The sequence below is a fragment of the Gobius niger genome (assembly GCF_951799975.1).
Source record: "Gobius niger genome assembly, chromosome: 1".
NCBI lineage: Eukaryota > Metazoa > Chordata > Actinopteri > Gobiiformes > Gobiidae > Gobius > Gobius niger.
Genome location: NC_136852.1, coordinates 71,892,549 through 71,914,854, shown reverse-complemented (window position 1 = coordinate 71,914,854; position 22,306 = coordinate 71,892,549). Strand labels below are relative to the sequence as shown.

General features: G+C 42.2%; 1 protein-coding gene across 1 annotated transcript in view; it reads left to right on the top strand.

Moving 5' to 3' along the window:
- The window catches only part of LOC306977669 (intermembrane lipid transfer protein VPS13A-like), a gene marked incomplete at both ends in the record, with an annotated part of 217,487 nt that overhangs the window by 43,616 nt on the left and 151,565 nt on the right, over nt 1-22,306 (top strand). The window contains 21 exons of the mRNA XM_079576074.1: nt 540-668; nt 749-882; nt 2,996-3,128; nt 4,170-4,227; nt 4,303-4,474; nt 6,031-6,196; nt 7,144-7,290; nt 8,983-9,064; nt 9,134-9,203; nt 9,274-9,376; nt 9,453-9,566; nt 9,644-9,789; nt 9,872-9,953; nt 11,897-12,010; nt 12,097-12,172; nt 12,260-12,423; nt 15,895-15,940; nt 16,185-16,308; nt 16,381-16,495; nt 16,824-16,909; nt 17,368-17,491. Of these exons, the coding sequence (XP_079432200.1) occupies nt 540-668; nt 749-882; nt 2,996-3,128; nt 4,170-4,227; nt 4,303-4,474; nt 6,031-6,196; nt 7,144-7,290; nt 8,983-9,064; nt 9,134-9,203; nt 9,274-9,376; nt 9,453-9,566; nt 9,644-9,789; nt 9,872-9,953; nt 11,897-12,010; nt 12,097-12,172; nt 12,260-12,423; nt 15,895-15,940; nt 16,185-16,308; nt 16,381-16,495; nt 16,824-16,909; nt 17,368-17,491 (2,385 nt within the window). The remainder of the gene's footprint in view (nt 1-539; nt 669-748; nt 883-2,995; nt 3,129-4,169; nt 4,228-4,302; nt 4,475-6,030; nt 6,197-7,143; nt 7,291-8,982; nt 9,065-9,133; nt 9,204-9,273; nt 9,377-9,452; nt 9,567-9,643; nt 9,790-9,871; nt 9,954-11,896; nt 12,011-12,096; nt 12,173-12,259; nt 12,424-15,894; nt 15,941-16,184; nt 16,309-16,380; nt 16,496-16,823; nt 16,910-17,367; nt 17,492-22,306) is intronic.

Below are 22,306 nucleotides of genomic sequence, written 5' to 3'. Positions count from 1 at the left end.
TATAAATTAATGCCTCAAGGGGTACATAGGACAAAAAAGGTTGGGAACCACTGCTGTATCCCACAGTGATACTGCGATTGTCCCAGCACTAACGGTCAGAGTGAGCTTAAACAGCAGCTTGGTGCCGTCTGCTCCGTCAGCATGGCTCTGCTCTTGTCTGAAGCTCTGCTCTAGAAGTTTGTCTGTCTCAGGGACTGCAGATGGAAATGAGCTCCAAGAGCTAAAGTCTGGTACAAAGCATCTTGCTGATTAATGCTCGTGTACATGGTCCCTGTCAAATAAATAAGTTCACTATAGTATTTACTAGTATAATATATAATATAATATATATATAATATTACGCCATCTAATGGCTGTTTTATACTGTTTCCTGTTAGGCCCAAGGCTGTGTCTGCTTTAAGGGCCCCGCCAGTGCTTCTGGTGAGCAGACATATACATAGGTTCTGCTGAGGAGGTCCTGTTGAAATAGAGCTGCTTTTAGATTGAAGATGTTATTATTTTGACTTGTTTTTGAGGTTAAATTCCCCTTTTGCCTGTAGTCGTCAGTTCCCTTTTGGCCCCAGAACGACACCAAGAAGCTGAAGATCAAGGTGGAGGGACTGTCTCCTCCTCAGATCATTGACTTCACTCGGCCGGAGAACTGCCTCCTGCTGCCCCTCGACAACTCGGTGAGAAACCCCTCATTTCCATCGTCTTTTCTGCGTCTAAATGCACATTCATCACACGCTGGTTTGTTTGTGTTTTGCAGGTGGGCGGGATCATCGTAGACGTGAATCTGTCGGACCACTCGGCCACCATCCGCTTCTCCGAGTACCACGAAGGGGCGGCTCCGTTCCTCATCATCAACCACACCAAAAAGCAAACTCTGCTCTTCCATCAGAGGTGAGAGGGAAGTGACTGGAATATGATCTCACTCAACAGGCCATAAATGAAACGGAATATGTACAAATGCAGACGTTTTATTTCGATTGTCTGAATGTCCCAGGTTTTTTCTGTATCTGTGCTTGTAGTAGGGATGTCAAGATTAACCTCACGGTCGGTTAATCCACGGTAAACCGCCGTCACATGAGGCTCAGTGTGTTTGCCAAAAGGTGCACACTCACCGGTGACGGCAGAAGAAACTCCATCTGTGCAGAGAACTAATCGTATCAGTTTTCACATGATGACTGCGTTATGTTGCCAAGGGAAGAGTCCCAAAAGAACCATGTGCTGCTGTGTTTGTTATGTCACAGTAAAAACTAAAGTGAAGCAATGCGAGCGCCTGGAAATCAGATGAAAGGAAGAGAAAGTATCTTGTAGAATATCTTTAGAAAACATTCTCACCAATTTGCTTCCTTTAGGGAAGTCCTGATTGTAACAATATTAATGACATTCTATGACAGGGCGGCCAAAGCGTTTGTCTAAAATGTTTGTCTTTTTAGATCTACATTTGCATTGTATTTTATCCGTGCTAATAACATGCTGCATAAAAACATATGTTAACTCTGGCAAACACCCAGTTTTAGTTGAACAAAATCAACAATTTGACCAGACAATTGCAGCAATATGGTGCAAAATGTAAACAACAAGAATCCTTGCATCTTTAACAGTACAAACTGCTTATACCAGTGAGAGACACATTATTAGCCTGTTAATGTGTCTGGTATGTCCTCAAGCTGTGAGTCAGTGACCTCTGAGTCTGGACTTGTTGATGGTCATGACGAAAAGTCTGCTCACAGATGTAAATTCTACCAAACCTTGTAGTTTTACTTGGACTGTTGTTTGTTTGTTTGTTTTTCTTCGTTACTTCTCACTACAGCAAAACGAGGCTCATCAGTATCATGGCGGCGCCTGTACCTACTTTACATTATTCATTTGTTAACTCAAAGAAAATGCAACATTCAATCATTTTAAAAGCGTCAGTTCAGCATAAATTATTTTATAAGTCCGTTTTTAACACGTGCCTTTGTTGTTGTCAACAACCTTTGCAATAAAAGTTGGAAAACTGGGAAAGTTGCTACGACTGGGGCTGGGAAAAAATCAATTTGATTTAAAATCGAGTTGGTCAAATCGATTCATATTTTCAAAAACTCTCTCTGCCCTCTGCTTAGAGGAAGAAGGTCCTGCTGTACAAATGTACAACTGTATCCTCAGTTAACTGTTTTATTAACTCAATCCAAACACAGTATAAATAATTTGGATGTTTAACAATCTTTGTTGCACAGTGACTTTTCAGGTAGAGAAAGTGTTTGCCATTGCAATTTATGTTGATGCACATTAATTAATTAAAATAAATATATATATTTAAAATATTTTTTACAGTTCAGTTATTTTGTTTGAAATGGGGGGGAAAAAATCGATTCTAATCGTAAATCAAGTTTTTTGTAAAAAATACAAAATCGTGTACTGCATCCATACTGTAAGGACTTACCTTTGAGAATGAATAGCAAAAGTGAGAGAGTTAGTATTAACATAAGCGGTGCATTGTCCCGCCCTCTGGCGGGACAATGGAACTGTTCCCCACTACTATAATATGTAAAAGCATAAAGATAAAAGTTCAATAGGTTTTTCAATTTAAACAACCCTTAAATAAATATAAAAATGTGCATATAATGTCAGATTCTCAGTGTTTTCTTGCTTAAATCATGAGGTAACTGTGAATGATCGTAACATAATAATAATATAATAATTGTGACTCGAGCCGTGACATCCCTAACTTGCACTTTCCGATACATCACGATACGTGTTTCTAATGGTTTGTTTATGTTTGCCGTGGCGACGCAGCACTGAGAACTCGCCATACATTTTATGTATGCGGTCGTTGGTATCTAAGATAAGGCTGCACAATATGAAAAAACGATGTATTTAGACAGTTTTCTCTCGGTTCCTCTGTGTGGGTTCTGGAATGCTGTTTCCTGGATGCGCTGTTGCCCTCTTGGTGGTTGGCCTCTAACGCTGTACCTCTGGTCCTGTGGGAGGTTAGACGCCGGGTTAACTCGTGTCTGTGCGTGTGCAGTTCCCAGGAGGAGGCTGAGCAAGAGGAGCTGGAGCCCGGGAAGGCCGTGTACTACACCTGGACCCAGCCCACGGGATCCAGGGAGCTGTGCTGGAAGTGCGGCCCCTACAGCGGCAAGCTCCAGAGTGTCAAGGTGCGGCTGCTCCCCATGCTGTGTTCAGCTTTACAAGAATGTTTGGATCTGTTTCACATGAGGCTTGGATTCAGATACAGGAATTACTGTCGTGCACTTACAATATCAGATTATGTCATATGTTTCCTGTTTTCTCTAGAGTGGGATGTAACATTTTCCATCCAAATACGGCCAATTACAACGCCTATACCAGGTCTATAACTGGAATTAATCCTGTTGAAATCAGGGCGAGTTAAGATCTAGAACAGGACTAATTCACAAATAATGTAGTTCCAAATCAGGTCTGAGGCAAAGGTGGCTGAGCGGGGGAAAAATGGTTTTAAAGTGGAAGTAAACACTGAAACAGTCGTTTTTCTACAGGTAAACTGCATTTAACCTCTTAACTCCCGCCTGAACCGAGAGGATCTTTTTCCTCACGTCATCAGATTTTTTTTCCATCATTTTTTTGTTGGGTATTGAACTCATTTTTGTAACTTTATTTGTCATTTTTTGTCGTCACATTTTTGTCATTTTTTCGTCCATTTTTTCGTCCATTTTTTGTCGTTTTTTGTCACATTTTTGTCATTTTTTTTGGTCACATTTTTGTCATTTTTTGTCACATTTTTATCGCATTTTGTCATATTTTTGTAATTTTTTTGGTAATTTTTTGTCACATTTTTGTCATTTTTTCGTATATTTTATATCACATTTTGGTCAATTTTTTTGTAATTTTTTGTAATTTTTTGTCAAATTTATATCAAATTTTTGTCATTTTTTGTCACATTTTTGTCATTTTTTGTCATTTTTTGTCACATTTTTGTCATTTTTTGTCACATTTTTGTCATTTTTTGTCATTTTTTGTCACATTTTTGTCATTTTTTATCACATTTTTGTCATATTTTTGTAATTTTTTTGTCACATTTTGTAACATTTTTGTCATTTTTTGTCACATTTTTGTCATTTTATCGTAAATTTTTTGTTATTGAAAGAGTGCTCAGCAGTTCTAATACACATTGAGTTGCCTTGTGTACAAAATTGATCTAAATATTTGTCCCTCTTCAGGACCACAAAGAGGACATGAACAAAGAAGGGAAGCTGTATGTGGTGTCGTTTTATGAAGGTACGTGTCATGTCTGATGTTTCCCCCAGTTTTCCCTCAGTGTTCTGATGATCCCACACTGTTCCTCTCCCTCAGGCCTGCAGCGCGTGGTCCTGTTCACCGAAGAGCTGTCCATCTTCCTGCTGCTGTCCGAGAGCGAGAAGGCCCAGCTGGCTGAGCAGGAGATCGTCCTGTCCCTGCAGAGCGTGGGCGTGTCCCTGGTCAACAACTCCACGGGACAGGAGGTGTCCTTCATCGGCATCACCAGGTACTGCCCACTGCACGAGAACTGCAGTTATTACAGCATATCTAATCATCTGAGTCTGGAGGAGAGGATTCAGTTTGTCTTTCAACTTGGTTCTTCCTCGGTACTGTACTTTTCAATTGTCTAATACATTAAATATAATTGTTAGGGAAAATAATTGCTTATTTTTACTGCGATAGATCGTTAAAAATGCAGATTTGGCTGAAATTGTGCAAAATCTGTTGCTCAAAAGTTGAATCCAATTCGATTTTTATTATTAAAATGTCCCCTCAGCCCTGTTCAATGGAAGGTTTGCAAATTTTAAAGCCTCTCCGCGTAACTTTTCCGCCCAATAAGGCAACCACATATAGGTCCCATTCACAACCCCCTCTCGATCCGAAACCAGGCCCGTTTGCGCAGATCGCCCGGTTCGTTTGAGGTGCAGTGAACTCGCACAAACGGGCTCTGTTCCGGGAAAACAAAGAAACGAAACCCTGGCCCGGCTGAAAACCTGGGACTCGGTCCGGTTCAAACGAACTCTGTCGCGGATCATTTGGGTTATGAAAGTAACTGAGCCAGAGAGCGGAACAAAACCAGGAAGAGAAAGTTGTAGGACGTTGTCTTGCGTCTCTTACAACCAAAACAAACGAGTCACGCAAAGACAGAAAAGTGCGGAGACAATTACAACATTCATTACGTAATGTAAATGAGAACGCATGTGCAGACACGTTAGAGCGAACAGTTCATACGACATTTACACCTAAAGCCATGACTCGTAAATATGAAGCCAGAGGCCGGAGAGCAAAGCCCTGGTCAGATCATTTTTACTACCTCGCTCCACGCCTCTTTCTCTCAGACAGTCTTCATTAGCAGTTTTCGATGTCTCTGCCCGGAGCCTTCGCAGTCGTCATATGAAGAAAAAATATCTCTGGGGATCGCCAGTCCTGGTTTAGTCCCGCTTTAGTCCCGGTTTTGCCTCGTCTGGCATGATCTCATCTCATTGACGACTCATTTATCTCCCATTTCGTCCGTAAACAGATCTGTGCGTTCTCAGCGTAGCTAGAGTCACTGTTATATTAAAAAGTGCGGAAAGAAAAGCGAACACAGCCACAGGTCTGATCCCGCTCCATTTTGTAAACAGAAGACGGAACCGGAAGTGGAGTTTAATCGACGAATCAGAGAAGCGTGTTTCTTGTTCACTGTTTTTCCTGTAGACGGTTTTGATACAGCGCCCCCACAAGCGTGTAGGGGAGCTCTGCATTTAGAACGTTGGTTCGATTGACAAAAAAGAGTTGTGAATGCAAACCGCACCACTTTGAGAGCTGAAACAATGTTGCAACTTTGGTCCCCAATCGAACCGAGTCCCAGGTGTGAATGCGACCGTATTTGCGACTGTATTTCCCACATTTTTAGAGTACTTTAGCAGGTATTGGTATAATATTATTTGTCATCTTGGGGCCAGAGGTTCTGTGCTGGAGGGTAGGATTCGGCCCCCGGGCCTGACGTTTCCTTCCCCTTTGTTACGTCCTCATCCATAAAAAGTAAGGTGAGTATTTAACCCTTTGTTTCCTGTGACGTAGCTCGGACGTGGTTTGGGAACACAAGCCGAGGAAGAAGAGGAAGAAGAAAGATCGCTGGAAGACTCTGAGCATCAAAGAGGCGGAGATGTTGGAGAGCAGTTACCAGAGCTACCTCGCCACTGAGCCGGTGGACAACGCCATCAAGGACCTGGAGAACGGCTATCAGGTTTGAGCCCTTTTTTCAGCGACCAATAAGGCTTCCATTTGACTTGGCTGTAAGTTTGATTTTTTTCTGCCAGGAGTTACTTTAACCCCTTAACTCCCACCTGAACCGAGCACATTTTCTCCAGTTTGGCTTCACCCCAGTCCAAAAGCTTATGGGAAAAAGCTGTGAAAATAGCAACAAAACTGAGACGAAAACAATGAAGAAAATGTGACAAAAAAGTGAGAAAACATTGACAAAAAAGTGATGAAAAATGACAAAGATTTGACCAAAAAATGACAAAAATGTGACAAAAATGTGATAACAAGATTGCCGAAACAATGACAAAAATGTGACAAAAAATGACTAAAAAATGACTAAAAATGTATACATTTGACAAAAAAAATGACAAAAATGTGACAAAAATGACAATAAAATGTCAAAAAAGTTACATAAATGAGTTGAATACCCAACAAAAAAATGATGGACAAAAAAATACAAAAAATTGACAAAAAATGTGACAAAAATGTGATAACAAGATTGCCGAAACAATGACAAAAAAATGACAAAAAATTGATAAATTTGACAAAAGAATTACAAAAAATTGACAAAAATGTGATAAAAAATGACAATAAAATGACAAAAAAGTTACAAAAATGAGTTGAATACCCAACAAAAAAATTATGGGAAAAAAATCTGATGACGTGAGGAAAAAGATCCTCTCGGTTCAGGTGGGAGTTAAGAGGTTAATGCCATCTCACACTTGAAGGATGCTTGAGTAACGATTGGACTCAGTTCTTCTGGTTAACATATTATCATTTCAACACAATGAAAGAAAATTGACTTTATTTACTTTAAAGCAGATTTGTAACAGTCTTTTTCTGCACAATGAGAAAGTGCCTGTTAGCTGTCCGTGTGCACCATCAGTAGAACTCAGTCCACAGAATCCTAATGTTTGGTGTTGTCCTCAGGTCATGTTCACTCCTAACGGTGTGGACATGAGGATGCACCAGCCCACAGACGCTCCTCTGAGGAGACACTTCCTCCCCGGAGTGAAGATCGAGTACAGTGTGTCGCCGCGCCAGAGTTCCTACCGCGTCCAGATCCACCGTATACAGGTCATACAAGCCATGATTCACATCTCTCTATTTAGCCTTGGCTACAGAGGCATGCTGGGTAATCAGGAGAGTTGGGACAGTTCCCGGTTGGCGACTCTGTTGCGGAGCTTTTGGGCCGGGCCGTCAGAATAGAATGAATTAATTAATTAATTAATAACATACTCACAGTTGTGCTATTCCAGGCCTAAAGGCTTTATCTGGCCTGCTGTTTCAGATATAAATGAAGTAACACAAGCGGAATTGTCAGGTGTTTAAGGATATTTAACACATTTAGTGCCGCGCTGTTTTGGGGATTTCACTGTTGATTTGTAGCACCAGCATATTCTGTGTTATAGCTATGGACACATGGCTCGTGCTATGGCTCATTTGAAAGACGGGAATCTAAGCTCTCCATAGAAGCTCTCTGAGAAATCCAAAGCTTAACACAGGCTACTTTGATCAAAATCACAGATTTTTTTCTAGATTCTGAGATAACGGGGGTTCTATGCAACACTCTCCTTTCTGATTAACTCCTCTGTCCTCTCTGGACGGACACTGATGTTATGTGAAGAGGCAAATGCCTAGATATTACCGCATCAAGTCAATTTTCAACGACAACATTGTTGACACGTTTTGAAACACTGCGTGTTGCCGCTGATCGATCGCTTTTTATGGCGTGTGCATTTAAACAGCCTGGTTCTCGGATTAACAGGATGTTTTTCAGTCGTCCTTGGGTCAATTTTGACCATTTGAAAACTAAACGTTAAAATCTCAACTGTTTCGAGTTTTCCATGGGAAGCCGCTCTGAAGCTGTTCACTACACAATACCACGCCCCCTCAGACTAAAAAAAAAAAAAAAGGAAGTCAATAATATACAAACCCCGCAAAAACGAGTTTTTCCGATTTTGGCACTCAATGTGTTAAGTGGAACAGCCCTCTGCTTTAGTTCAAGTTGGTGCAGCCCAATCCAGTGGAGACAAGCATAAGTGTCTGCGCGAGTAAAGAGAGAAAAAGGCAGTGAAAGGTAGAAAAGTGGACCATTTTTATCTACATAACTTGGTGCTGATTGTGGGGTTGTATCAGGCTCAGACTGTGTGTGCAGTGGCCCACATAGAAATAGAAATTGTTAGAAATTGTCAAAGTGGTATTTGATCCACCACCCTCTTGTATGTGAGACCAGTGAACTATTACAGAGCTACAATTCCGGGCCAGTCTTCTCCAAATTCCCTGGCCGACATTAGTTCCCAGTACTAATGTCGGCCTTGACCTTGTCAAGTTTATTTCTATAGCACATTTACAACAACCACGGCTGCCCAAAGTGCTTCACAACACAAACAGATGATAAAAACTATGAATACAAATACAAACAAGGCATAATAAACTTTACGTCAAAATCAATTTAAACAAAAATACAATGGAGAAAGTTGAACATATTAAAAAGCCTGTGGAAAGAGGTGGGTTTTAAGGGAGGACTTAAAACTGCTTAGAGTCGGGGCCAAACGGATGTTGAGGGGCAGACCGTTCCACAGTCGGGGGGCAGCAGCGGAAAAAGCTCTGTCTCCTCTGGTTTTCATGTGCGTTTTGGGTTATGTAGAAGTCTGATGCTCTCAGACTTGTACACAGGCTGTAAATGGAATATACCACAGACCTACAGCTATAGCACTAAACAAAACCTGCACAATCATGACTCTCATTACATTCTGCTGTTCTCAGATCCAGAACCAGCTGCCTGGAGCCATCTTCCCGTACGTGTTCTACCCAGTCAAACTGCCCAAGTCGATCGTCATGGAAGCTGGTGAGCACATAATGGGAGAAGCATTTTAAGTGCAAGACTTTTTGTTCTGATATTTGATCTAATGTCCAGAACCCAAACCTCTGGCCGACATCAGCATCGTGACCAGAGCAGCAGGACACTCGGACATCTCCAGAATCAAGTAGTTATAAACACCCTAGATCTTTGTATGATTTCATGGAGCATCATCTCATTGTTTATTTCTTCCGCAGGTACTTCGCGGTCTTAATCCAGGAGATGGACTTAAAACTGGACTTGGGTTTCGTCTACGCCATCTTAGACCTGCTCTCACCAGAGAACGCCAGCATCGAGGAGGTAATGTCTATTTCCTGTTTATCCATCCCCCGTTGATCCTTATGTAAAGTCGTGATTTCTATGCCTTTGCCTGCAGGTGGAGCTATTTGAGAAGGACATAGAGTATATTAAAGCAAAGCTAAACAATGGCTCAGCTGCTGATAACTCTCCCGTCAGTCTCTTCGAGTACTTCCACATCTCTCCTATCAAGGTGCCATTCCTCACTTGTGAAAAAGCTTGGATAATGTCATGCAGAGGAGTAAATCATTCCGTGGCCTGTGTTCGCAGATGCACCTGAGCTTCTCCCTCAGCACTGCCGGAGAGGACGGTCTGAAGGAGAAGAGAAAGCGGAAGTTGATCCCAGTGCAGTCGCTGAAGCTGCTGCTGAAGAGCATCGGGGCCACGCTGACCGACGTGGAGGACGTGGTCTTCAAGTGCGTCCACATTCGCGCACAATACTCGCCGCCGCATACGCTCATTTCAGACGCAACAGTGAGATGTTTTCATGTGTTTCAGGCTGGCCTTTTTCGAGCAGAAGTTCATGTTCTGCACCACACAGCAGCTGCAGCGGCGGGTCATCAGGCACTACTCTAAGCAGGTAACGCACTCGCAACAATAAAATGCAGTAAGCGAAGTGTCAATTTAAATTTCGGTTTAAATTTGGGCTGCCAAAGAACTAGGGCTGAAACAACTAATCGATTAATCGACAACTAATCGATTACTAAAATAGTTGTCAACTATTCCAGTAATCGATTAATCGTTTTCTAGTAAACACAGACTAAAATTGAGCAAAAAAGACATGACAATTATGTATTTTGGATGAAAACCTACTTTGTTTTTTAAAGTTAGGGTCTGCAGTGTTTTGTACATCGTAAATTTCATAAATATCTGTCTTTTTCTCGTCCAATCAAAGCAGAATTAGCACAAAGAGCCTCCGACAAACGTTTACTATAAGTTTACTCCATCCACGTGTCCTCAAGCGGCGCCACTTTAGCTTTAAGTGATAAAATTAAAAAAAAAAAATACAATTTCCATGCACCTTTCACAGCCAAGCGATTAATCGTAAAAATAATCGGTCGATTAATCGATTACCAAAATAATCGTTAGTTGCAGCCCTACAAAGAACCCACGCCACCATTGAAATGGACCGTGAACACTGAAGTATATTGAGCCATAGCCTTAGCCTTTATGTCTTAAAGCGGGGGTATTATGCAAAATCGATTTTTTCAAGCTTTCCATCATGTTATTATGTCATTCCCTCATTAAAAACATGCCTGAAGTGTTGCCTTGGCACATTCACGTATTTTTGAGTAATCTGTAAAAACTCTGATGGCGGCCATTTTAGGGATAGGTTTGCCTGAGTCCTCCTAGGAACGCCCCCACCTCCTGGAGACGCCTCCGAGCTTTCGTCACCAGCCGAGTAACCAACCACTGCTCCTCAGCAGAACCCCCTCCCCACTGATGCCACAGACAGCGTGTGGAGGGGGCGTGTCGGAAAGGGTCAGAGGTTCTTAAAGAGACAGAGGCCTATTTCAAGACATTCACTACAGCCATTTTGAGAGAGACATTTTATACAAGGCAGTTATTCTATTCTATTCTTCACGTTAGGAATTTGTCTCATACTCGTGTAAATGATAACTCAAGTGCAGAAAGTAAACAAACGGGAACCCGGGCCGATGGGAACGCTGCGGAGGAGCTGATCCGAGCGTAACTTTGACACAGATTTAGCCACTTTTCAAACCTCCTGTGACGATATTTGGAAACAGGGGGAGAGTTGTGTGACCCTCCAGGGTTTTAATAAAGTCACCATCGCGTCTTCAAAGCACGTCCAGCTGCTCCGTGTGCAGGTGAGTCCCACGCCTCAAAATAACTCCTCCGATCAGCCCGAGCGTCTCGTCTTCTCTCGGGACCGTCTCATGATCGATCACAAACACAAACGCTCCGTCTAAACTCGCCTTTTACACAAGATAACAACAAATAATCCGGTCCGCGGTAAAAACGAAACAGAAACCTGCAGTGACATTGATGTCAATGCTCCTCTAACAGCAACGAAACACTTCCTGTTGTCCCGACAAAATAAAAGGCGTCAATGTTCCAGCCGCTGGGAGAGGGTTTGAAATGTTAATTAACAAATGAACCTAATATTTTAGGTGCAAATGGACACAAATCTTCGTTTTCCTGGTCGTCCGTTTTGCTGAAATAGAAATAAAGGCCTGTCTCTAATTGTGGCCTGGTTCCAATAAAAGCCTGGTCCGAGATGTCCTTGAGTAAATAAAGGCCCGGCCTATATTAGAGCATTTACGGTAAACAACTTTCCAGTGATTTGAAATTGCCCAAATCCTAGCTCTCCTTATTGCTTTTCTCTATCTGTGAATAGCGTTTTCTTGTAGCCAAAACATTTACCTTACCCATAATGCAACAAGCAGCTCGAGATTGGCACTTTGCTTATTACTTGATCACTATTTTTACCCCAAACCTACAAAGACAGTTTCGTTGATCATTATTGTGGCCGAATCTGACACCATTGTTGCCCCACTGCAGGCGATCAAGCAGATGTACGTGCTGGTGCTCGGCCTGGACGTCCTGGGGAACCCCTTTGGCCTGATCCGAGGTCTGACCGAGGGAGTGGAGGCCTTCTTTTATGAGCCCTGGCAGGTACTGCGCACGTGCAACACACATACCCTTCCTCAGCCTCCGTTTACTTCTGTACTGTAGCCTAACTGCGGTGTGGTGTTCCTCAGGGAGCGATCCAGGGGCCGGAGGAGTTTGTAGAAGGCATGGCTCTGGGGGTCAAAGCTTTAGTCGGAGGAGCTGTAGGTTAGTGCATTCTGATTGTCTATATATATATTAATGTCAGTGAAGTCCTCAGTCCTTATAGCCTCTTGTGTATGTGAAATTGTCCAGGGGGAATCGCCGGATCAGCGTCCAGGATCACCGGAACCATGGCCAAAGGCGTGGCTGCCATCACCATGGACAAGGAGTACCAGCAGAAGAGACGAGAGGCCATGAACAAGCAGCCCAGCGGCCTGAGGGAGGGGCTGACCCGCGGGGGGAAGGGACTGGTGTCTGTGCGTATCACTGCCACTCATTCACAAGCTCTGACTCTGTTACTGTAAACATCTGTCAAAGTAATTGGGGGGGGTCCCGAGATTTTTTCACACAATTGACAAACAGGAACAAGGGGTTAGTAAGGAAGTTCCCTGTTGACTGTTGCAGCTTTGAGGCTTTGTAGCTTTTACATTTTACGCTTTATAAACTAAACATAGAAAGGACAGATGGCGTAACGACCTCCGGAAAGAGTTATCAAGCGGCTACTCTGGGAACCGTTGAGAACTCTATATTTTGATCAGTTTAATTTTCTTAAGGGGAGACACTACAGGCAAAACTCAATTTTTAAGTTTTCAGGTTTTGGGCCAAATTGGTTTCACCCGGAAACAGAAAATATGCCTAATCTTCACAATAACATGTTTAAATATTGCACTGATTCAATGTTCCCCCATAGACCTATATGGGACAATGCAATTTCAAGGGCCTTTTTCTCAAAACACATTTTTCTGTCATTGTGGCGACACTATGTCCACGTCAGTCGGACCTAAAGACTTGGACTGAACAATATTTGGAAGATTTTTTCAGAGGGATTTTTTATTATTTAATCCCTTGCCCCATGTATTGAGTTTTGAATGTCAAAAAATAAGGCGAATTTTTTTTTTTTTACAAAATCTTCCACTAAAAAACAGCTTATTTTTTTAAAACTAAACAAGAAATCCCAAATCCCCTGTGAAAAAGTCTTGGTAACTCATTCATCAATAAAATGAAACCATAAATGTGAATGTAGCTCTATCCATTATTCAGATTTCGTTGCCGAAAAGATGGGAAATTTGGGGAATTTTTTGGAATAAAACACCTTGTTCTTATATGAAAAGATAAAATGACAGAAAACTTGCAATGTATTTTTTTCTTACATTTATGCCAGTGATCGACAGCAAAAGTTTCAAATTGATATCTGTAAATATACATTTTTTCCCTATTCACCTGCAGTGTCTCGCCTTAAGTACCATTAGCATTTAGCCTCAAACATCGCAAATTATGAACAATGCAGATGTTGTCCCATGTGCATCTTTGTGTGAAGTTTTTCACTGACAAAATTTTAAACCTGCGGTCAACTTTGTCTCCTCCAGCCACAGATCCTAGTGTTACACCTGTGTGCTCTGCAGTCCTTTGTGATTTTGACTGTGTTCTTCTGTCCGATCTGTCTAAAATTGTTGACAGTTTAAAATCCTCAGTTTGTCCCCTAGATTGTATTCCAGCTGGACTTCTAAAAGCTACTTTTGATTCTGTTGGGACTTGTATTGCACATTTGATAAATGTCTCTCTGATGTCAGGCTGTGTGCCCGCTGCCTTTAAACAAGCTGTAGTACAACCACTTTTGAAAAATCGCAACTTAGATCCTTCTGTTTTATCTAATTATAGGCCTATCTCAAAGCTGCCATTTTTATCAACATTTTTTAGAAAAAGTGGTGTATGCTCAATTACAGTTGCACCTTCAATTGTTTGATATTGGTGAAAAATTCCAATCTGGTTTCAAATCGTTGCACAGCACTGAAACGGCTCTTTTAAAAGTTTTTAACAACCTTCTTTTAATAACAGACTGCGGCAGCTCAGCTGTTCTTGTGCTGTTAGATTTAACTGCAGCCTTCGACACTGTCGACCACAAGATTTTGATTTCCCGTCTTGAGTCTTGTGTGGGATTGCGAGGTACAGTGCTCAACTGGTTTGAATCATATTTGACAGATCGGTCTTTCATTGTAAATATTGATTCTTTTAGTTCTAAAAGGGCCCCCTTGTCTTGCGGTGTGCCTCAAGGCTCAATTCTAGGACCCATTCTTTTCGCATTGTATTTGCTGCCTTTGGGTTCCATATTTAAAAAAATATGGCATTCAATTTCATTGCTTTGCAGATGACATACAAATGTATCTTCCCCTCAATGTGAACTCACCAAACATTTTGCATCAATGTCTTCAGGAAGTGAAGGACTGGATGTCCCTTAATTTTCTAAATTTGAACGAGGACAAAACAGAGATTGTTGTTTTTGGTGACCTCAATCTCTGCAAAAATGCTCTTGGCCCACTTGAGTCTCGTTCTCAGACCAGCTCTTGGTGTTTTTATTGATAGCTCTTTTAAGCTGGAAAAGCAGCTGAGCACAGTGGTTAGAGCGGGCTTTTTTCATCTTAGGCTTCTTGGGAAGGTGAAGCGCTACTTGCCCCCTAACCAATTCGAAACGGTAGTCCTCGCCCTTGTAACCAGTCGCCTGGACTACTGTAATTCCCTTTATTTAGGCCTGAGCCAATCCTCGATTCAGCGCCTCCAGATGGTACAAAATGCTGCTGCCCGACTGCTCTCAGGAGCATCACGATATGATCACATCACTCCTGTGCTTGCATCTCTTCATTGGCTCCCTGTTGGATTTAGAATAAATTTTAAAATCCTCTTGTTTGTTTTTAAATGTCTAAATGGTTTAGCTCCACCTTATTTGTCAGAGTTGATATCTTTGCACAGTCCTGTCCGAGCTCTGAGGTCCGCTGATCAATATCTTTTAGACCATCCCAGGTCTAAGCGGAAGAGCAGAGGGGGCGGAGCCTTCGCTGTAGCCGGCCCTAAATTGTGGAATTCTCTCCCTTTACACATTAGAACTGCAACATCTTTGGAGAGTTTCAAGAACTCGCTGAAGACTCACTTTTTTGCACTGGCCTTCGGCACGAGCTGAGCTGAGCATTTTTCTCATGTTGATTTTATTATTCTATTTGTATTAAATGTTGATTGTTTTATTTTATGAATCTGTACAGCACTTTGGGGCAGTGGCTGCTCTTTGTAAATGTGCTCTATATATAAATTTGACCTTGACCTTGACCTTTTTTAGCTAATGGTGGATCGGGTTCACGTCTAACGGCCTCTAAACATCACCTAATAATTAGTTCTGAAAGGGTCTGAAATGTTAATTAATAAATGAAGCTAATATTTTAAGTGCAAATGGACACTAATCTGTTTTTCTTCGTTTTTCTGGTCGTCCGTTTTGCTCAAATAGAAATAATGGCCTGTCTCTAATTGTGGCCTGGTTCCGATAAAGGCCTGGTCCTAGATGCCCTTGAGTAAATAAAGGCCACGGCCTGTATTAGAGCATTTACGGTAATTTCTCTTTAATATTGGCTACTATCCATATTTAATCTTTAAGCATTTTTTAATTGGCCAAAGAACTTCATGAACTGACGACTTCATTCACTTCTCTTTTGGTGCTTATGTGCTCATGGGAAAGGCCGATGTATTTCTCTGTTGTATTTACTCACATGGGAGTTTGTCGCTGTGATGATGTGACGAGTGTGTCGCTGTGATGATGTGACGAGTGTGTCGCTGTGATGACGTGACGAGAAAGTCGCTGTGATGATGTGACGAGTGTGTCGCTGTGATGATGTGACGAGTGTGTCGCTGTGATGATGTGACGAGTGTGTCGCTGTGATGATGTGACGAGTGTGCTCTACTTTCAGGGCTTTGCGAGTGGGATCACAGGCATCGTCACCAAACCCATCAAAGGTAAGTCCAGTTTACGTCAAATACAACTCGTACACGTCACAGGCAGGAGGCGACGGCAAGAAACAGCTGTAACAAACTAAAGGTGTATTATATAGAGAAAAAAACACATTTGTGCTGTACATTAAGTGTGATATTGGATAACTGTACTGAGTATTTTGCTAACAATATTGCGATATTTCACCTTTCTGGTATTTCTTGTGCGTGTGAAGACCTCTGTGACGGCTCATGTCTTTGATATCGGCAGGCGCTCAGGAGGAGGGGGCGGCCGGGTTCTTCAAAGGCGTGGGCAAAGGCCTGGTGGGGGCCGTGGCCCGTCCCACCGGAGGCATCATCGACATGGCCAGCAGCACCTTCCAAGGCATCAAGCGGTGGGATCATATCATCAACACGTACAGTTCTCCTGAGTAACATGTGGGAATGACGACGGCTTTTGTGTCCAGGGCAGCGGAGACGTCCCAGGACATCCAGTCTCTCCGGCCCCCGCGCTTCATCCATGAGGACGGGGTCATACGCCCGTATAATGAGAGCGAGGCCCTGGGCAGCCAGATGCTCCAGGTAACGGCACATCAACACCATCCTTTAGTTTATTCTACACTGACGACAACTGAGCCTCCAAACCCGCTCTGCTTCAGGAAATACTTTGACTTTTACAGTAAAAAAAGTTAAAGGGACACCATTGAGTATTTAAAATGGAAGGAAATCCAGTGAGACGCTTTAAGAGCTTTGGGGTTTATTCAGTTTCAATTATTATGATTAAAGTAGATTTTTATGGACGTTTCTGCCAAAACGTTGACTGACGGATGAATGAAGCGATGTCGAGTTCTGGGGGAAAAGGCTCTAACGTCTGTCATTGTAGTTAAACATCAACTCCACTCTCTTTCAGAAAATCGAGAACGGGCGCTTTGCCAAGTACAGGTATTTCGCCCACGCCAAGGTGAACGACTCGGACTTCCTCATGATCACAAAGAGGTGAGAGTTCAGCTGGATGAGGCTTAAAGCTGCAGAGCGCCTTTAACTCATTGACATTTTCAAATCAGAGTTCCCACTGCCAGAGGGTTTTCACGATTTTGACTGCTTTTTCAAGACCCACAGAATATGTAGGTCTGTGTCAACACAAAACCCTCCAAATGAAAGATTAGACTCTCTTCTTTCATCTAAAAAAAACAGTTTGTTTGTACCTCTTTCCATTCTTTAGTAATCGTCCGTAGAAAATAGGTAAAATCACCCAAAAAGCTGAGAAAACGAAAGAGCAATGATGCCACCTAGTGACTCAATCAAATAACTTGTAGTTCTTTTATTGAGTCACTAGGTGGCAGCATTAGGCAAGATTTTAACACCAGACATGCTCAAGGCGTTCCTGCAGCTGTTCCCAGGTGTCATTGGCAGTCAGTGAGTTAAGAGTCGGTTTGTCTTGTTTTTTTTTCCAGGGGCATTTTCTTCTTCACCAAAGGGATGTTCGGGCAGCTGACGTGTGAGTGGAAGTATCTGTTCGAGGAGTTTACGAAGGAGCCCATGATCGTGGAGAGTCGCAGGCTGCGCATCGAGGCCAAGGTCCTTCACCTACACAACACAACCTAACCTCTGACCCCCCGCCTGAACCGGGTTCAGCTTTACCCAAATGTAAAAGCTTCACAGTGCCACATTTTTTAAGCGTTTTCGTCTCTTTTTGTGGCTTTTTCGTCGCTTTTCTTCATTGCTTTTTCAGCGTGTTTTTGTTACCTTTTTGTCCCTTTTTTGTCGTGTTTTTGGCGTGTTTTCGCTACCTTTTTGTCCCTTTTTGGTCGTGTTTTCCTCATGTTTTTGCAGTGTTGTTTTTGGCAGCCCTTTTAGTTTTAGTCTTAGTCTTAGTCTTAGTCCTTTGGACGAAAATGCATTTATGTTTAGTCACATTTTAGTCACTTCAAAATGTGATCGTTTTAGTCACGTTTTAGTCAGACGAAAATTAAAAAGGTTTTTGTCAAGTTTTCGTCGGTTTCATTATAAGAAGTGATAATTAATTTCGATAAGTCTTGGAAATTGGGATAAATAATAGCTTCTATTGGCTGTTGACAAACAGATGACACCACGACAGGCACTGGCAGAAGTGGTCGGCCGACTGTGAACAGGACTTTTCCCAAAAGTGCCCGCTCTCCTCGTCCTCTGATCATCGCTTCGAGATTTTTTTATTTTTTTTTACCAACAGCGCTGTCTGCACATACGTAGCCGACCTCAACGTGCTTTCTGCTTTCATACGCCACGGTATTAAAAACTGTCCTGAGAAACAACAAAGTCCTTGTGACATGGATGTCAGACGCTGTGAGGAGGATGTACGCGAGCAGTGACCGCACGCCACGGGGAGAGAGAGAGAAAGAGGCGCCGCTGCATCATGAGCATCACGGCGCCGCTCCGGGTCACGTTTACCGTGTGTTCTCTCACTCCGCGCACAAACTCTGTGTTTGTGAACGATCTGACGAAAAACTTTCTCCCATTTTTGTCTCGTCTCATTGACGTAAACTCGTAAACGTCTCGTCATGTTCTCGTCCCCAAAGAGCTCATTTTAGCTAGTCATCGTTACGTTATCGTCATTAAAAAAAGGGGCGTCAACGAAAAGATATCGTTATCGTCTTCGTTGACGAAAACAACACTGTGTTTTTGTGGCGACTTTTTTTTTTTTTCGTTTTTATTTGTGTTTTTGTCACTTCTTTGTCTTTTGTGGCTTTTTTTTCATTGCCTTTTTGTGGCGTTTTCATCCACGTTTTTGTCAATATTTTGATGCTTTTTTTTTTTAAGCTTTTAGATTTGGGTCAAGCCAAACTGGAGAAAATATGCCTGGTTTTAGATGACAATACATTGCTGTTCCCACATTAAAAACATACCTTGAGCTGTGTTTCATTAAAGTTTAGGTCTATGCTGAACTTCCATTCATTCATTCATTCAGGGTGCAGTCTCACATATAATATACTGTATTCAGTGTGTCAAAGGAAGAAATACTTATAGAACTGTTTGTAACTGTTTTGTCTCTTCCTCCAGGGGAAAGCCAAGTCCATCTTCCACGTCAAGGAGTTTGGGAAGACAATCAGCTTCGAAACTCCTGAGATCGCTGAGGTGAGAAACAGAGCCTATAGGGGACGTGATGGCTTGTTTAATTATCCTACCTCAGGGTGACCAGGCGACCGGGTTTTCCCTGACATGATCTCATTATAGGCCCAAAAAAAAACATCCATAAGAAATGTCTAAATTTCTCCAAAAAGTCTGGACTTTTAAATTTACCAGCCCGCGTCCTTGTGCAGGCAGCTTTTCTTAGTTTTGGTGATGATTGTGTCTCGCCTCCTCATAACTGTCCATCCCCCTCCCCTCCACCTTCTGTTCCCCTTGTAGATGAGCAGCTCCAAAAGACATGTAAATCATCACATGTTATAACACTTATTAACCTCTTAACCCCCGCCTTAACTGAGCGCCTTTTCTCAATTTTCCTCACTTTTTAATTTTTTTGTCACTTATAGTCACATTCTTATCACTCTTTTGTCACTTTTTTCATCACATTTTTGTCACATTTGCATCACTTTTTCATCACATTTTTTGTCTAATTTTTTGTCGCTTTTTTGTCACTTTTTCATCACTTTTTTGTCACATTTCCGTCACTTTTTCATCACATTTTTCGTCACATTTTTGTCGCTTTTTAGTTTCTTTTTTGTCACTTTTTTGTCACATTTTCATCACTTTTTCGTCACATTATTGTTACTTTTTTGTCACTTTTTCGTCACTTTTTTCTCACTTTATTGTCACTTTATTGTCACATTTTTCTCAATTTTTTAGTCACTTTTTTGTCACATTTTTCTCACTTTTTTGTCACTTTTTCGTCAAACTTTTGAAAAACGATAGTATTTCCCTCGTCATCTTTGGTCATGGTGATCTGGTCGCCCTGTCCAGTTCTATTGTTCATTCTATTGTTCATTCTATTGTTCATTCTATCGTCATTCTATTGTGTTCATTGGTTCTTCCTGCTGAGTTCGAGGTCTTCTGGACAGAAAGTAACCAGATTATTTTCCTCTCTCTCCACAGTGGGTTCTTGCCAAACTGGAGGAGGCCAGAGACAATTTTTATAAGCAGTGAAGGAGCTGCTGTTCAGTGCCTTTCAATCAATCAAAACTTTGTTTATATTTCTTTTGGAAATAAAATATGTAAAATTGTATTATTTGTTTCTTCAATAAAAAATAAATGTGAAAAAAAAAAAACTTTATTTATAAAGCGCTTTTCATACAGAGTTGTAACACAAAGTGCTTTACAGATTAAAAGCAGTTCCCGCCCACCCAACCACACACTCTTCCAAACAGACAACACTGCTCTCCCCACCCCCCTCCCCATAGCCACACACACACACACAGCCACACACACACACACACACACACACACACACACACACACACACACACACACACACACACACACACACACACACACACACACGCAGCCACACACACAGACACACACACACACACACACGATGAGGTAATGGACGTAGTGCTGAGTCTGGGTACAGATGAACCAGGTAAGGAAATGCCATCAGAGGAGCCGTCTGCACCGGGAGCGGTACATCAGCCACAGCCACAGGGCACCACCACTGGACACCCCGCGGAGGTGCAGCAGAAGCACCACACCTCCATCCGGGCACCCAGAGGACAGCGCCCACACAGCCACAGCCGACCACCGCTCCCGGGGCAGAGGGCTCCCTCAGAGGAAACACTGGAAATTCTAAAAATGCAATATACAAATAACAACATTAGAATAATAAAAACATATATATAAAACTAACTAAAAACTAGTATAATAAGATAATTATAAACATAAATAATAATAAAAATAACTGAATAAATAAGTAAGTAAGTAGAAATCAGCTAAAAGCTAAGCTAAAAAGGTGGGTCTTGAGCCTGCTCTTAAAAACATGAACGTTCTCTGCGGCCCTGAGCTCCTCCGGCAGGTCGTTCCAGAGGCGAGGGCCGTAATCAGGGGGAGCAGGTAAAACAAGAGGAGGACATTTCTCTAAAACATCAATAAAATTTGCAGCCACTTCAGGGGTAAGATAACGTTTCCTGACAGTTCTCACCGAGGTCTCCCGTTGAATAAAACCGGTGACATTAAAAAAACACACAGTAGTGGTCAGAGACAGCCAAGTGGACGACAGAGGACACAGCCGTGGACAGGCCATACGTGATGACCAGGTCCAGACTGGGTCCTCTGTCGTGAGTTGGCTGCGTGACGTGTTGGGTAAAATCCATATAGTTAAGAACATTTAAAAACTCGGTTGCCACCGGATCTAAAAGATTGTCTATGTGTAGATTAAAATCACCAGTTAAAATAATCATCTCGTATGAGTTATGAATAATAGATAAAAACTCTGCAAATTCAGTGTTAAAAGCTGTGCATTTCTTTGGTGGTCTATAAATAGTGACGGCTAAAATTGGAGGATTACTAAAAACGACAGCATGGTATTCAAAAGTGTTAAAATGCTCAAATAAAACAGGTTTGGTGGCAAGAGTATTAGAAGTTATTGATGCAGTGCCACCTCCCCTTTTACCATGTCTAACTGAAAATGCACTGCTAAAATTAGGTGGAGAGGCCTCCGTGAGAACAGTGTTCGCATCTGCACCCAGCCAGGTCTCAGTTAAAAACAGACAATCAAGCTTCTTGTCTAAAATCAAATCATTCACAATAAAAGACTTGTTCAGCAGAGAGCGGACATTTAAAAGAGCCATGTTTAATGTGGTGGGGGACTGAAAATTTTACAGAGGTATTTTGTGGTTGTGATATGGAGATGGGTCTGAGGTTATTGACGTTAATGGAATGAAAGATAGTTTTACCTTTAGTCCGCTCTCTGCTGATTAAAACCGGGATGTTCATTATGGCGGGTGTGGAGGGAGACCTTCATGATGCTTCTATTGTGAGTTCAACGTTCTGTGAGAGGAGGCGGGATCCGTAGAGGTTGGGGTGGAGTCTGTCTGGTCGGAAAAGTTCGGGCCTGTTAAAAAAGGTTAAAAAATTGTCCACATATGGGATGCTATTGTCTGTGCAATATTTCTTTAAAAACAGGTGGAGGAGCCTAAATCCTGCTGAATTGTCCATCACCAAAACGGGGTGCAGAAAAGGGTCCAGAGACGATGCAGGTTTTAGTGTTGTTTTTGATGGTGTTTATGAGTGAAATGAAGTCCTGGTTTAGTTTTTCTGACTGCTGAAGTTTGAGATCGTTGGTACCGGCATGAATTACAACTGTGGAGACTGAAGGGTGATTGTGGAGGATATTTGGGGCGGAGTTCTTGATATCCGCCACGAGAGCACCTGGGTGGCAGGAGGTGTAGCCAGTAATCACCCTCACGTGGCGGACCATGGACT